The sequence below is a fragment of the Acanthaster planci genome, linkage group LG04 (assembly GCF_054643075.1).
Source record: "Acanthaster planci isolate LZ-2023a linkage group LG04, COTS_SCS, whole genome shotgun sequence".
Taxonomy (NCBI): domain Eukaryota; kingdom Metazoa; phylum Echinodermata; class Asteroidea; order Valvatida; family Acanthasteridae; genus Acanthaster; species Acanthaster planci.
In genome coordinates, this window is record NC_141780.1 from 4,418,969 (window position 1) to 4,436,444 (window position 17,476).

At 42.9% G+C, this 17,476-nt stretch overlaps 2 protein-coding genes across 9 annotated transcripts in view; both read left to right on the forward strand.

Moving 5' to 3' along the window:
* Positions 1-13,094, forward strand: part of LOC110974214 (ELKS/Rab6-interacting/CAST family member 1-like) — an 86,627-nt gene extending 73,533 nt beyond the window's left edge. For 7 of the 8 annotated variants that reach the window (XM_087135757.1, XM_087135762.1, XM_087135763.1 and 4 more), the window contains one exon: positions 4,254-4,787. Coding sequence is in view for 6 of the 8 variants with exons in the window: in XM_087135762.1 (XP_086991888.1) it covers positions 4,254-4,301 (48 nt within the window). In the remaining 2 variants the exon portion in view is untranslated. Of the gene's footprint in view, positions 1-4,253 lie in introns of all 8 variants that reach the window. The other variant, XM_087135756.1, reaches the window with a different exon arrangement.
* Positions 4,318-17,476, forward strand: part of LOC110974216 (protein Wnt-5b-like) — a 93,325-nt gene continuing 80,166 nt past the window's right edge. Inside the window, 1 exon segment of the mRNA XM_022225685.2 lies at positions 4,318-7,625. The gene's annotated coding sequence lies outside the window, so the exon portion shown is untranslated.

The window sequence follows — 17,476 nt, forward strand, 5'->3', positions numbered from 1 at the left end:
TGGGATAGGTTGAGTTCCAGTCGTTTGGCCACTGAGCGGTCATGGTTTTTGTGGGGTTGTGCTTGGGCAGTTGCTGAAAACTGGAGAAATGTGAAATGTCCATAGGGAAACCCTGGATTCAATTTTGAACCCAGTTTCACAAGGCATAGTGAAAATGTGGTAAGGCCAGTTTCATAGACCTGCTAAATACTGAAATCTGCTGAGCAAAGGAAACTTCTCCTTAGCAAATGCAGGTTACCAACCAAAATGGCATGCATTTAATATATCTCTTGACTGGTTCACAGCAGATGTTTGCTTCGCACATCAATTTGCTGAGCAATGTGGATTTGGGCCCAGCAAGTATATGTGCTTAGCAGAGAACAACAGAGAGCCTGTCTCCAGCACTATACATTCAAGTGTGATATTGTGGCTGGTAAACAAGCTTTTTCTGACTAGCAAGTAGGTTTCTGTGTGTAGTGGATTTCTGAGCTAAGTAGTTCCGGGAAGTTTGCTGCTGGGGGCAATAAAATCATTCTCACTGTACTCAGCTTGTGGGAACCAGCTGTCCATACATTCTGAAGACTAGTCTGTGAACTTCCGCACCTGTCCCAGAACAGGCAGTGTACTGCATATTGCATTCTCACAGTCCCGGTAGTGGAAATAGGGCACTCAGCCCGATCCACTTTAAAAAGAAATGATGCTACCCTTTCTCCTGCCCCTCCCTCATTCCTCCTCTGGATCCAAGATGGAAGCTGTCAGAGGCAGCCTTCCAAATTGAAGAGAATCTCTCAAGACTTCCGAGGCACCTTTCTCATTTTTATCCACTCGGTCAATTGGCTAAATGCATCAGGGTCTTAAGGATTTGAATATCTTTCTTTGTTTCATGTGAATTGCCATTTTGGGCAAATCTTGATGTGATGATCAGCATTGTATGTGTAGAAATTATCTCCGATTACCCCCCCCCCCCGACCCATCTGATGTCATCTTGCATGTGGAGACAATAGCTGGAATCATTGCCTCCTATAAAGAGTTCATACTCATGTCTGGTTACTCTAGCAATTTTGAAATCATTTTTTTTTTATGACCACAGTCCCACAATGTTGATGGTAAACTAGTTTCTAATGTCGCAAATTTACTCTTCATCCTGGTTTTGAGCATGGTTTGTGTCAAATCTCCCAAGTTGTCCATGGGGCGTACTGCATGTCTGTCCAAGGAAAATTCATGGAATGCCTATCATCCTACAGACTGGTGATGACAACAAAAACGAGGAATCCTTGAAAAAGATGTTGCAGGATCTCCTGCACAGGGTTTGAGTAGAGGACATTGCCATCGAATAGTGTAATGCCACAATGTTAATTCCTCACTAAGTGGTGTCTGGGAGGACCGGGGAGGCATTGTCCCCGCGATGCGTGCCAGATTTAAAAAAAAACAGAAAAGAAGGATGAAAAAAAAAAAAAAACTGGAGTGAGGTAGTCATTGGTCTAGCATGCCTGTAATTGATTCACTGGAGAGATGGTGGCAAATGCTGGGGAGGATAGCTGGTCCTATGGGGGCACCGGTTGACAGATTTGAGGCAGGGCCGGTGTGGCAAGAATTGGGTAACTAGTTGCCGATGATGACAGAAGGAAAACAATGTCAGGAGGTCCACGGGAGTGTCTGTGTGCCAACTGGGTTACTGGGTGTGTTGGGTGATCCCTGCTTGACGTGGAAAGTCAAGAAGTAGGGCTTTTGGGGAAGAGGGGGATGTCTGACCATCTGTCAGTTACTCTGGTAAAGCCAGCATTCTTGTGAAGGTTATTTTGTCATCTATAACCTAAAAATCAGAATCTTAGAACAATGGAATACTGCTGTTCTGAACATTCTTGCTCGACAAAATGAACCCTCTGCTCCCTAGTTTGTTGTAATCCATTCCTTTGATCACTGTAGGCTTTGTGTGTAGGTAAAACAAGTGCAGTACTTAAGTGATATTTTAGTGCAGTGCTTAAGTGATAGTTTAGTGCCATACTTAAGTGATAGTTTAGTGCAGTGCTTAAGTAATAGGTTAGTGCAGTGCTCAAGTGATATTTTTGTGCAGTGTTTAAGTGATAGTTTAGTGCCGTACTTAAGTGATACTTTAGTGCAGTGCTTAAGTAATAGATTAGTGCAGTGCTTAAGTGATATTTTCGTGCAGTGTTTAAGTGATAGTTTAGTGCAGTGCATGAGTAATAGGTTAGTGCAGTGCTTAAGTGATAGATTATTGCAGTGCTTAAGTGATAGTTTATTCAGTGAGTAGTTTGCAATACCATCTATACTTGGGTAACTGTATGTTAAGCAGCTGCTTTCTAAATTTAATTTTTTTATATCAAATCGTGTCATCTTTGAAAACCCGAAATGCAGAAACAAGATAAATTTTTCTTTGCTATGTTAGGGCTATTGCAGAATCTCATTTTCATAAACTCGTAATATTTTTTGTGGAGACACTGGGGATGAAAAAGTCAAAATTCAGGAAAAACTCGGCCCAAGTCCTGAGTACTACACTGAAAAAGGAAAGCTTCAATTTGCCAAGATTCTCACCAAATTTAGGGTTGACAGAATTACTCAGTTGTGGCTTTTAGTGGATGGCGTGTGTGCCTTTAAGAAAAGTCTGGCACTGTAATAAGTGGGAAGATGTGATTTACAGCACGGTGGCTCACGTACGTGATTTACGCCCCGAATGTCCTCGTTAAATGTTCACAAGTGTTAATTGTCTTGCTTTCGTACCGGGGGAGCGTATTAAGATTCCGTGGAACTGTGATGAATCACGACCACCAATAAACTGTCGTCGCGTAAATGTGCACCTTACCACCCTGTGTCACAGCAAAAGGCAGGAGTTAAAATTAAACTTGAGGAATGTCCTTGGGAGAAAGGTGGGGCAGGCAGGGATTGTCCTTATGCAGAAAAAAAAATCCCTCTCTTGGAAGAGATGAGGTTTTGCATCTATCAGAAGCTTGCTTTTACCAGCAAAGAGTTTATGATTATAACAAATTCTTTGTCAGAAACTTTTTCGCCAGAAGTTTCCAAAGTTAAGAAACTAGTGTTGCAAACAGGTCATGCCTGCCAGACGAAGGGGTGACGTTGTTAATATGCAGCTGGTGAATCAGTGAAAGGGAAATAAACAAAGGGTTGATTCTAGTGGGATTCCGATTCAAGTTGGCACGTGTTACCCATGGTCTGTATCTCCACATCCTATCCCAGTCTTTCATTCCCTAATTTAATGACAGAAACTCCTCATTAAGTTTTTTTCAAAAGTGGGGACGGTTCACGAACAGGAAATTATTTCGTTAAATGGTTAATTGTCAAAGTGGAGGGAACATAAGTATGGGATATGCATATTTTGTGTGAGCCTTTGTGGCAGGAGACACCCCGCAGCTGATGATATTGGGACTGGAATCAAGTCTAGGGATGGAGTGAACTGATGAAGATGTTTATAATGCAGACATATGCAACAGTACTGGTGCTCTGGGCACTGTCCACCATTCTTTTTCCCTGCTCAGCCTGCCATTGCCAAGAAGCATTCTTTGAACAATCTCAGCTCCCTGGAGAGTATTCATCTCAGGTGGAAATGGCTAATCATGGAGGAAGGTGTTCTTATTCCTCCATGGGCTAATCAACCTCAGTAACCCACTCTGCCCACACAGGTACCCATTTATATCCCTTGGTGGAGGGAGGCAGGTAGGGTATAAAAGCGATGCCGCTCAAGGTCAGAACGCATGCCCCGTAGCTGGATTTGAACCCCTAAACCCTGTGACCGAGAGTCACAGACCCGAACCGCTTGGAGGCATTCCCCGTATCCTAGCTCTTTGTTGATACTGTCACAGATATCTCAATCGTTGCAAGGGATCAGCAAGTCACAGTGTTTGGAGGGGGGGCTTGTCCCCCTGGGAAAAAATGGAGAATCGAAAAGAAAAAGGGAAAAAGCAAAATCGAAAAGAAATGGAAAAGAAAAGAAAAAGGAGGATGAAACAGGAAAGTCGCTAGTTTGCCTGAAAATACCTGGGAATTGACCCTCTTCCACTGTTGATGGCCGGCCAGTTTGTTGCTGATGAGTGTTTAGTGTCCCCCCCCCCCAAGAGCTTTGGGCCCTCTCTTGCAATGTCCATGCTCGCAACTTAAGCCAGGGTGTAACGTTTCATTCCAAGGGTTCTTCCAGTCACCTTACTGCAGCCCATCTGAGCCGATGCTGCTTATTCCATTTCGTCAGCCTTCCACTGCCCCCTTGTAATTCTCTGTGTGTATTTTCATGTCAATAATTGCAGGTGTATCAGTCAAGGTTCACTGGAGCCTACAAGAGTGTGACATTGTGAAGGCTTCACCTTTGACCCCTTTGACACCTCTTGAGCGGTCATCTGTGCTGCAGTTTCATCCCAAGAAACGGTGGAGTGTTTTTAATATGCCTTCGTGGAGTTTTTTTTTTTTGAGGTGTGATGGTAAAAGTATTGTGCAAGTCCAGCTACTGCAAATCTCTTGTCGGCGGCATGACCCGTAACCTTTCGTCTTTGACCTTTGTTGAAAGAGCAGAGCTTACACAGTCTCAGTGATCCAGGTGCCATCCAAGTTGTTTTTTCTGAATAGAAATAAAACTTTCTGGGGCACCATCGGTTGAGAACATTGCTCTAGAAATCTTCCTGTTTTTGTATTTATTTGAAATTTATGTGTTGGCATTTGGAATCAATTGCCAAGTATTTCCAGGGAAAGTTTCAGGAAAAAAACTGTCAGTCAATATTGTTTTTTCCATTTGTGTCTACATGATCCGTAATATTAATACTACATACACCTGCAAGTACCAGAAAGCATTCGGGGTAATCGGGATTCATTTTGTAGAGAAACAGATTTGTGTTTCTGGAGTGTATTTTCTTATGGCGTGAACTGCATAAGAATGAAATATGTCACCTTCTGTTGGTATTTTATTTGTAGCATCATTTGCTAATCGCAAATACACCACTGCAGCGGTGACCTGTAAGTTTCACCTGACATCCATCGCTATCCTTTGTGGACGATATCCTGTAGATAACATTATGTCACAGACATAGCATAATATCTGATATTTGCTAAGCTTCACCTATGTGTCATAGACACCACTTCCACAATATCCTACAGATAGCATCACAGCATTGAAATAACGTGGAATATCGCTCCATTATTCCCTAGTCATCGCCTTAAAAGACATCCCACTGATACCACGTACATGTGTCGTACCAATGACATCACACCGCAGGTATACATGTATATTTAAAATGCGAAATATCTTGTCTGTGATATGTCTTACTTTAAGTATCCCCGTCAGTGATTTTTCGTACTTCAAAATGTATATCGTAGCATCTTTAAACTATTCATTTATAACAATTCCGAAGGATTTATTATGCATATTTATAATATTACTTACGTTAATGACGTCAACGATATAATGTACTTAAAATGACAACCCAAAGATGCAACCTCACTGAAACCCAGTACCGATATCTTTGAACTATTTCGGCGTTATTGGTATCATGTTTTTTCCTGCTGTGTGAATGATGTCACATAACCGGTAGTCTTTCAATGCCACCTCTCCTGTAGAACCCACTCTGTTAAACACACCACTTCTCCTCACCTGCCCCAGTGGGTGTTATCCTGTTAAGATTAATTCTGCTTTTAATTGCCGTGCATACTTCCATAATGTTTGTTTGAGCCGCGTGGATTATGAAATTCTTGACAGTAACGGGAAACGTTTAGAGCACTTCCCTGCGCAAGTCGCGCGCGGTGAAGGAAATTTACGCCAAGCAATTTGCACTTCGAAGTATATTAGCCGAAGCTTGATGAAATTGCAAGCATTGAATGGCGTCTCGGAATTCCTTGGAATCCAGGTGAAATCGTGCCTAATTGGCCATGAACAAGAATGCTCATGGGTGGGTAGTGGCCGGGTATCACGCTAATGTGCTCATGATACCGGCTGCAAATGCTTTGATACTGGTACTTGTCAAGGTTACTCACACGCACTCTAGGATTACTCCGTCGGCGGCGTGGCCACAGATGGTCGATGTGAAGTCGTCGTCACCGTTTTCAGCATTAATTTAACCTTAACAGTCCCAAATCCTCCAATTTCAATACGATTTTACATACACCCTTGGGGGGTAGGGTTAAAAGTATGTGGTTCAGATCCAGCGGTATCGACGGGCTAGGCTAGCATGCTCATTCTCTGTAGTTCTAGATTTGCCAAATTTTACACCAATAATTAATCAGCCCGATTTACGTATTCGATGAATACATTCTCCTTTATACGCCCATATAATTTAATCGAAATCTCGGCCTTTAAAAAAAGTGGATTATTCACGTTTAATCCGCCACTCGAATAGTGCTTTCCCACCAACGTGGTCGTCATACGTCAGCGCATTTGCGCATAATACGCTGCTCTGATTGGACAAGCCAAGTTCGCGATTGACAGTCGGGAAATCCCGCCTACCGCGCAGAATATGGGAAAGCCATTGCCTTCGAAATAAAAGAAAAGCAATACATGTTTTCTTTTTTAAAGGTAGATTGGAAATTTAAGCAACCCGTCGTGGAGAATTTCGATCAGCCACGCAGCTGGAGAAAAAAAGAGTGTAAACTCGCTTTTGCCAAGGGAAACTTGGGAATGATTTACTAAGCGGATCAACCTCATAGCGCCTGGTGATTTGTTGCCGTTTCCAGTCGGCCACCATGTTGATTTATGCTTCTCATGAAGACAGAGCAACATTTCGAAGGAATTTTTTTAGATTTGCTGGTGTCGGGTGGGGGGAAATTCTTGAATAGGACGGAGACGAACATCGTAAATGCTTCGACGGTCAGCATTACAGGCTTCCAGTCATTCGGAGAAATAAAGTGTCAATTTTGTCATTTCGTAATTGGCCCGTTACCCATTATCCTTTTAATGATACTGCACGTAGTCAAACACGCAATGACTTTCGTACCTTAATCCTGTCGCAAACTGTTATTTCTTTAAGTTAATTCGATACCGTTGTAAACAGCGGAATGTGTTTAGATCCAATGCAATGTATAAAGCCCCAAGCGGTAATTGTGGGTTTGGATTTCCTCTGCGCATGGACTGAAAGTCAATGCCGTTCTTTCCATCTCCCGGGATTTAGATTTTTTCCCCTTCTTTTTGGCAAGCGACCCAGGCAAGGTCAAGGAGCAGAGCGGGGCCGGCTGGGGGCCGGACCCCGCCGGGGCGGCGCTCATAACACGCCGCGAGTCACCGCCAAGGCGCAGTCGGCTTTTGCTACTCTGGGATTGTCTTACCGTTGCAAGAATCACCCCGATCACCGCTTTCAGTCGCAGGACGAAGAAAAAGAATGCGCCCTAGGATATAATACAGACATGAAACCTCATCGCTCGATCGCTCGAGCTTTTGTCTTTGGGGTTCGCGGCTGAACTTGAAGGAATTACACCATTGTCGGCTTGTTGCCTTGAGGGGTAGAGGGGGATTGGGACCTCCTGTAGGTGCGTGCCGATTGCGTTCGCGTGACGTCGCTCCTCGGAATCCAACAGCGGGTTCTCGTGTACGCGGTGAGAGTGTATAGACTTTCTCTGCCGGTCGTGGAGTCAGACGAATCGAAACGGTGGAATGTAGCGCGTTTACGGAGTGTACCCGTCTGTACCGAGAACTCTTGAAGGTCAGTACCTAAATGCCTGTGTCTTCAGTTCTAGGTGTCATTTAATATCAATGGGCCTAACAAATTTTGTTTGTCTAACCGAGGTTTTGTTTTGAATTTTATGCGTTCGGCCGTGCTGCTCCAGAATACTCCAGGAACCCTCGCCGCCGGACTCGCTTCGTATGCACTGGCCGCGCTCACTGATAAGTTGTTCGTAAAAGTTCAAGCATTAGGCCTCCGTTGCTCTGAAGGACGTGTCAAATCAGTTTATCTAATGTGGAAATCTGAAGATATACTTGTATATACACTGAAATTTCCTTGGGTGAGAAGTTCCCTATGGAAGCGAGTGGTGTTCAGTCATACGGGCTGTATTCTTTGCAGCATTTAATGAATTGTGGCCTTGCTCCAAGTGAAACAATCTCTCTCTCTTTCTCTGTTGTCCCGATGTACATTTTTACTTTCATTTCTTCCGCTAACAAACGCTTTTCCAGTCGGGGCTGGAAGCCGACTTTGCTTGTAAATAATAGTAGTGTATATTAGTAACTATGTTCTGTTGATTTTATGTTGACCATGTTGGTGTCGCATGTGTTTTTTTTTTCTTGCCATTTTTATACGACCATTGTTTGTCAGTTTCTGCCTGTCATCGCTGTGGCTTACCAGGTGACATGATTGTCATCACGCCCATCATTCGCAGTGTTCCCCATGTCGACTGTTGTAACGCTACTTTTCTTTGCTGACGCGCCTGTAAGGAATTTTATGCTGGCCATACTTTTGTTGCGAAATTTATCAACAGTACACTGAACTTATTAACAAAATAAGGACTGCTTTTCCTGTGTTGCTGTTGGGATGAAGAAAAAAAAAACAGTCAAATGGGATGAATTTTCTTTTTCCATTTGATATGAACGTGTTCGACGTTACTACAATAAATACTAGCGATCTATTTGATTGGGGCTACTTCTTAAAAGAGTTATTTATTACAGATGCATTAATTCTATTTGTTCGAAATGTGTAAATAGAATCTGGCACTTATGTGTAGTCTTTTGCCGAACGCTATCACAGAAAAACGATCATTTATTCAGACATTTAGCAATTGAAAATTTTATTTGGAGGACAGTCATTTACCTGAAAGCCACAGCATTCTATAAATTCTAGTATGCCAAGAATTAGATCCGAAAATCTGGGCCAAGGTGGCGAGTCTGCGCCATTGTAAACCCAATCGCGGACGCACAATAACTTTCTCCAGAGAGCTTTTGCCCAGATTACCAATGACTGGTTTGATTTCCCCCATTCCAGTCGCGTGCGAGCGCTTGCTCTGCTCAAACATAATAAATTGGCCTGCTGACAATAATAATTGTTCTCCCGCCAAAAAGCCTCCATAAACCATACGAATTGCATGGCAACATGCAAACAGTCACCGTCACGTCGACGCTATCAACCCAGGGTTCAAGTTGAGCCGTGACAGTCAAGAAATGAGCTGTTCCTTCTTCGTAGATATAAATATTCAGGAATTTCCATCTGTCTCCAGTCTAACCGTTTTTAACCTTCCACGTTACAAAAATTATTCAGTACTGTGTACTTTTTGTACCATTTTACTAATGTACTATCGCACATCGATTTGTTTGTACTGTGTTCCGTGAACCGTGTAGAAGAGGTCATTTCGGACGAATCGAAATTTTCCAGAGAAAAGGTTTGTCACTCAGTACTCCAATATCAGAATTTGGACGCTTAATTTTATTCGCTTTTCTGTACTTAAGAGCAAATATTCTGTTAATTTTACACGTCTGTCCACGTGGTTTTTCAACGATTTTTATGTGATGGTACATTGAGCCAGGGAAGTTTCAAAGATGGTTCCAAGAAATCCCGAATGATCTGGAGGGGACACAGTCGAGTCTGGAAGTGCAGAACCCCTCCGCCCTTCAAAACGCGTGAATGATTTTGATTGATTTGTTTTTTACTCCGCCAGAAATGTAACGCATTTCAGGTTTTTGTTCCATGCATACAGGCAGTTGGAACACTCTGTGATGAAAAAAGGGTAACTGGAGAGAGCGGTTACTTTTCATTGATAATTAAAAAAAAACCTCAGCGGCATAATTTATTGTTGTGGGGATATTGGACCCTGGTACCAAATTTAAGAGTACATTTCCCTCCACGTAGGTTATAGGAAGAATAGTGAAACTTTGAGCACGATCCCTGGTAAATGACGGTGGTGTTTAGGTAACTTGTACGCCCGGATGCGAATTTATAGCATCCCGGAGATTCATGCGGTATTAAATAATTTAACACTTTTGTTGTACGTGACTTTTTTTTTTACTTCATATCCACGTGATAGTGTTTCGTTCCGCGTGGACTTTGGAAACCGATCCCATAGAATGCATAGGCCCAGTTCTTTTCACCCCAATGCGGGCTTGAACCTTGTTTCTCCCGGGCATGTTTTCTAGGAACCGCCTTGAGTCGTCCAAAATCCTTCATTGCAACAAAATAGCACACTCTTTGTACCTGCACTGGGCATCGGTACCCATGTAAAATAATACATGTAGTAACTGAGCTTCGCCTTTCTTCCTCCGTCCTTTAGCATCCTTCAAAATCCTCCGATGGCTTTTGAAGGGTCAGGGAGGGTTAGGCGAACTCTTCTTGTATATATAGGCTTACCCCCACCCCACCTGTTGTCGAGCTGCAAGAAAGATTTTGCACGGCAGCCATCTTTGCCCGGGCCGGGGATGTAATTGGTCAGGAAGTACGAGTATTATACCGAATAACCTGACACCGTGCACCGCCACGTCAAGTATAAGATTTGTGGTTTGTCGTTCGCCAACACTCCCTTGCACGTTTAACGCGTACTAAAACAAGAACCGGGAAGGAATTGGGGGATTGTAAATGGAGAAAATGAATTGTGTTATCTGATTCAACTGAAATTTGGACAGATGTAAAGAGAAAAAGAAATAACAGTGTAAATAAGAAAAGGTTTGACAACAATGAAGTTCGATCTTTAAACGAAATCATGCACAGAATGAACCGTTATTTCCTTAGTGCTGCTGTTTTTTTGGGGGTGAGATATTTTTGGCAACCGCACTGTTTTGAAATTGAACTTACCGTCAGATATTTCACCTCCGAGTGACACTTGCCTCCAACAAGGAAAATAAAGCCTTTTGGGGTTGATAAACTGTGTGAAAAGTGAGCAGAATCCACATTTTGGCTAATTTATCGTCCCAGTTAGCCTATCCGGGCCAGGGAAGCTTGTAAATCAAGTTATTAAGAAACACATCGGGATTCGCGCGCTTGAGCCAACATCACTGAGAGATATGAGTAAGTTGCATTGTGCATGTCTTCAGTGATACTGTTAAAATACTTCGGTAGTAATTGCAATGTACTTTGGTTGTACATGTACATATATTCTCAAGATACCAGTGTAATACCAGTTGGGTTTGAGAGAGTGGGATTATCTTGCACAGTGCTGTACCATGTGCATGTGGGCAACTTCACTCTGTGATCGTTTGTCATTAACAATAACAGTGCTTGCATATGTTCCGACTGTAACGGCTCCTTCAGGTTGTTAGGTATGTCCGGTCACATCATGGCTAATTCTTGAGCCTCGCTTGTGTGATAACATTGCTAATGTACAATGTACAAGAACTGCAAGTCTGCCATTGATGCTTACCAGTTTTATGAGTGTAGCGTAACATCGAACACAACTGAGGACCATTTTCGTATATCGTTTACATCAAGACAGAAATTTACTCCTAGACCTGACGGATTTTATTTGATAAGACAAAAATCGAAGTTATATTGAATAATTGTATATTCCCTCGCACCGTTTCGTGGCTACACCATTCTCGCTAAGGTCTCATACCCCCCATAAAAGAATTTAAGGGTAACTGTGGAAGTTTCTTATGTGCATTAGTGCGTTTTTTGCACCAATATGTTAAAAAAAAAACTGTGTTTGTCCATTTTTATCACAATAATTAATATTTTCACCCAAAGTGCAGCTCGTTTATTTGTCCACTTGCCTATTTAAAATTACCTCCTTTTAAGCCTTTTTTGGCTCCCCGTCAGCCCTGTTGTAGACAGCGACCTCTATCGAAAATACTTGCCAGTTCGAGTTGTTTGTATAGCGTACTGTACATGTTGCGAACGGATCAGGTATTTAGTCTTTTGACATTCTTTTTTTTTAACAAGCGCCTGCTGAATTTTTAAAAATTGTTTTTTCCAATCCAAAATAATTTGTGTGGTATTTTCCTACTTACATGTTCCGTATAACATAAAAAGCTTCATTTAAAAGCTTCATTTTATAGATATTAGCACTTGAGTCGCTTCTATCGAACATCTCACGAAACACTTCGGTCAATTTTTAACTGAAAAGAGTAATTAGCAGTTAAGGCTATTCATCCCCTTTGGATAAGCAATAAGCTTTTTTTCTATGTTGAGTAACCCCGTAGAGTCTGTTTTGGATGTGGTAATTTCTTCAAACGATTGTGAAATCATAGAAAGAGACCTCAAATATGACATGAGTACTCGTATTCGCGCCTGAGTTCGACAACCAGATTGTAAAACAACGACTGATGGTATGGTCCTCTATAATTAAAATGCGTTATCATGTAAAAAAAAGATCCTCAGTGTAAGGCGGGATTTTGACAGCCTCGGCGATCTGTGGAAAGGGGGGGATCCTGCATAATGACGGCAAAGACGCAGCGATTTTGAATTTTCGTGGATAATTTTCCAACATTTGCACAAATTGTACATTTTACAATATTGTTAACCTACGAATTGTTTTAATGCCTATATAGATAATTTGTTACTCTCTTTTGAAACCACTTTTTTTTTTGTCATTGACATTTTTATTTTCGTTTTGATGGCTATATACGACTGAATTATGTGTAAAAATTCTTGTAATACCAAGTAGGCCCATACTGATATAATGGCATTTGACAACTTACACATAGCATGATATTATGTGAGTATAATAACGTGACTGTGAGCATTGTGGAAGGTGTACTAGTGTGTGCTAACCAGTTTTTAATTAAAAGCAGTACTCTGTAATTATCTATTCTACCACTATTTATTGTGTACATTTCAACGGTAATGTAATTCTGAACTATAACTGTGTGAGATTTTTTTAATGTGATATTGGACTGACCGTAGGTTTATGGTTGGGCCGGCACATCTCCTGCGTGGGACGGTTTCTTTTACTAGATAGATGTGCGGGCCGCAGCGAGAACGTCATCATGTGGTCAACCAATCGTAGCTCTTCACCCTTGATGACGTATGAGCTGGGTCTCGATTCATTGACAATTATGTAATTACCCGACAGTTTACTTGTCACTTAACATCCCGATTACCCTTTTTGAACATTTCCTGAAAGGTTTTCTCCTAAAGCATCATGCTTGTTTATTTCCGTTTCTCATGTGCCTAAATAACTGTGATAATCAGCTGAAATACCTGTGCTGGATGTAATAAATCGAAAAAAAATCTACCAACAACTTTTTGAAAGGTGAACGACTTCGACTGTGATCATTCTTTGGCTGCTTACATGCTTACGAGGGGGTGCCCTGTGTAGGAGTGCCGAATGGTCTGTTAATTTAAATTTGAATGAAATCTGGTACGTTGAGTTATCTGATTGCACACAAACACAACAATTTGACTCCCCCTGTCTAAAGACATCGTTGCTATACCTCGTATACCCAGCAAGAAATGAGACCGAGGGGTACCCCCCAATATGTCCAATCCCTGTACACATTCCAGACTATTGTTACTTAACACATCCCCCAAGATGTCTGAAAGGAATTCCCCAGATTCCTGCGAGACAATGACCAACACAAAGCAGGGGGGTTTCTCTCCGTCTCATACCTTGCTGCATATGTTACCTCGGGATTCGGGAGCTGTAGCGGCCACCATCTCTGGAAATGGACTGGTCCTTTATGCTTCTCTTAATCAATTGAAAACAGTGTTTTTGTCCCAAGGCTTCTGTTATGTAACTGTACAGCAAAAGCTTGCCCGTATCCACGAGTTACAGCAACAGTGTCTTTAGTATGGAGAATTAGCATTGTTATGTTTACTTTGATTCAAAGAATTAGGTGTACCAGATTTTATTCAAATTTAACTCGCAGAAGGCTTATTGGGACTGAAGTTAAATCGGGATAAGTCGCACGACGAATCCGTTTCCCGTAGTCGTAGCCAAGTAATTCAGGGGCATGTTTGAGCGACGTCCATTTTGGTCGACCACTGGTCGATTTTGCGTGGTACCCGTACTATTCGGGATGTACATGTACATGTATTTTGTGCACAGGTCACCAGGCCAAATCGATCACCGGCAAGATTATGGTCGTCACTCGTTGCTCCTACTCGCCCTCGGCTCAGTTAAAGGCTTGCAGCAACCCCCCCCCCTCCTCATCGGTCCACCCTTCTCAATCTGTTTTTTTTTTAATGGATGACCCAGATGACTCTGGTTAATTTGATGATCCGGAATAGTGACGGGATTTCGAGGTGGAAGACGGTGGCGATTCTGAACGCGTTATCATTAATACCATAACAAGACCTTTTCAACCCTGGCAGTTAAACTGACGGTTCGGTATGAGAAACATCTTAAAGACCCTCCAAGAAAAGATACTTCGTAATAAACCACACCGAACGTGCCTCCTGTTGTAACAATGACGTTAGTAGACGGATGGATTAAACCCGAGCCGAGGTTTAATGAACCTCTCGTCCGTGTTTTCGGAGCTCCGTACGGCACGCATGCGGGGCCATTCCTCGGTCGCAAATAAAAACGCGCGGCAGGCCATCTTCCGGTGGATGGTTTTGTCGGTCGTGATTAACGACGTTGAACTTGGAACGTGACTTTGGGGTCCAGTTTTGGCAGGTGAGACGAGGCGTTCTGCACCTGTTGCCCACTTCTTCAAAATGTACCCGAGCCAGGGGGAGACGAACCTGATTTTATTTACTAGTTTCATTGGACGCAGTTGGTAGGGCCGATGTAGTATGCTAGATTTAATTTGAAGGGTGACATTATTTGTAGCAATTTCTCTGAAGGGGGGTAGAAACTGGAAAAATAATATCTGCAATATCTTTTGTAAGAGTTCATTTATGTTTAATTAACAGAGGGAATTTTATCCTCGTTTGATGCTACCTGATTTCGGTCACTGCGGGTTGTCGCCCGGGGCTGACCGCTAACAGTCGGCCAGAGTGGACCGCGCGACGTCAGCTGACCCTCCGCTGATATAAATATCATTTCAACCTTTTTTTTTTTGTTACCGCGACTCAAAGCAGTGCTATTACCGGGCTCCGCTTTGGCGGCATGACCGTGGCACCTTGATACAGAAGGTTTGGATGCGGGTGGCAGTGGCCTTGATTATACAAACTCTTGTTCAGTTAGGTGATGGATGGCTTGTGGAGACATCGATGTGACCGCTGACCGGGTTTTGGAAAATATCTGAGAGCAATTGAATCAACTTTTCAGCCAACTAATCCTTCTAAAGTTCAGAGAAAGTTCAGGCTTTTCCCGCAGTAAGATACGGTCGTTTATAAATCCTTCCCAGCAAGCGCAGACATTGTAAGGGGAGAAGCTGGCTATGTCTGAAAATTCTGGCTACGGCTAGCTGCAACACACGTGTCTACAGGAAGTAGCGGTAGCCACTAGCCTATTTCTCTCGGAGGTACATATTGTTAAAATACCCTAATTCTTCCGGACACAATCATGATGACGAAGTCCTTAGCTTAAAAAAATGGCACAATATGCTTATGGTACTTGTCCGTGGAAGATGCGGTGTCACATCGAATATCACAACTGGTCCCCAAACCGTTGTGCGTCGCACAGCCGTAAATCCTGACAAAATATTAGACCTCTGTGCTGATGACGCCACTGTTTGTTTAGTCTTGTAATACTCAGTGGTCTCTCAATGGGGACCCAATGGGCTCCGTAGGAGAGCGCATATTTAAACAAAGTGTGACGTCATCAGTATATAGGTGTATTGAATATAAATTCAACAGAATTATCTACGGTAATGGGTGAAGAACTTTTGTGAAAGTATACAGACTTTTCTAAATATGGAAATATTCTTTAAGGGCTTTCTAACCTTTGAGATAACTTTTCGTTGAAATTTCAGGAACCATGTTGCTGAATTCTTAATAATTCTTGAATGTGGTCACCAAAACGGTCAAACCTTATTGTTTTTTAGTGTGTTTGGGTGCCTGTTTTCTTTCGGGGGTGAGGCCCCAGACACCCCTTGTCGGGCTAGAAGCCCATGCCCCAAGTTTACCGTTGTACAGTGTGCATACCAGCTGGTACCTCTTGCCAACAGTGATGAATGTGCTCGATCCTTTATCGTTCTCGTAGAAAGGCTGTCAAATAGGCACCTAACACTTGGTGGTGCCTTGGCGGTGCCTATGACTATGGGCCACTGGAGGTGCATTCGTCATCGCCGACTCCCAGACGCGAAGGCCTAAAGCTCAGGTCTGACAGACGCCTTGTTTGCACGTAGTCCCAGCGAGCCTTGCCTGGGCCCCCACGCCGTCAGTTACGGGGCGATCTTACCCCGCGCTGGCGCTGAGCCCCGATTGACGAGGAGTCGGCGAATGTCGTCGGTCTTCTATAAGTTTCAAAGGCGGAATTGCGATGAAGTTAGTTAATAAAATAAGAACCGCGTAACGAGGGGAAAATGGCATGAACACGGAAAATCGATCTTCCTCGCTGTACAGGGAACTGAAACATCAATTTGAAGGAAACATTGGATTCTAATTTTTAGGATGTAGAGGCTGGGCGCACATCTCGAAACTAAGGGATCAGTTTGCACCATGATACGACGGTAGTTGTATCAAAAAGTGCGAAGTGCACCTAGTATCTTTAATCTCGTGACAGATGTGGAGCTTTGGCCATATCCCACTGCAGCGCACGCGCAGCACAGTGCGGGCAAACTAATATCGGTTTATACCAGTCAAACTGCTCCACGTCAAGATATACATCAATTGCGATAGTCTGGATTGTCGTTTTGGTGTCTTCTCTTAGCATGTAAATTTTGCTAAGTAGCACTTCTTGGTAAATAAGCAATATTAATTTTGTCGGTGAAAATTGGTCGAGATCTTTTGGGATGAAACACAGAGGTTGCACGACTGGTTGGAAAACTTTGGTGGGGCGAATATCTTTATAGACCTATGTAAATTTTGTTTGTAAATCGTGACGCACAGAGCCCTTGTAAAAACCACCTTCATGTCCCTTTGTCTTCGCTTGTAACTTTCGGTTTAATATTTTTGTAGGGCATTTTGGGTGTCTGTTGAATTTTGTTGTTGCGAATCTGCTTATTCACGACCAAACGTGACCGTCATTCCAGGAAGAAGCACCAAATTTTGTAATAATATAGGATTTTTCCGTCTGAAATTTTCTTTGGTGACTCGGTTCAGCTCATGTGAGTAGGTCAATGAGCAGACGTTAAAAAAATAGTTTCGATGAATTTCGGATTCGCAATTTGAACAGAAAATCCCAAACCAGTGTCCTCCAGAGACGAGTCATTGTAACAGCGCCCTCATTTGTTAGGAGAGGGATTCAAAAGTGGGAAGAAAAATGTAAGTGCTCTTTTAGTACCCAAAGGGATGACTCGAGTATCACGAAAGAAGTAGGAAGTTCCACAAAATATTCCCAACGTGAAATCTCGTAGGCCCTTTAAGACTGAAGTTCCCTCGGCGATCACACACTTCACACCTGTGCCGCGAGTACCTCCGTCACTTAACCCTCGCTCTGTCCTCCCCCCCCCGTGGTATCTTGTTTGTTCTGCCGGGGATATGTTCTGGTTTGTAACGGGTCACCCTGGCCCTCTGTCTACACTCGTGGAGACGTTTCTCTTCGCACGTGGGATTGAGTATGTACAGCTGCGGCTGGCGGTTATGTCGTG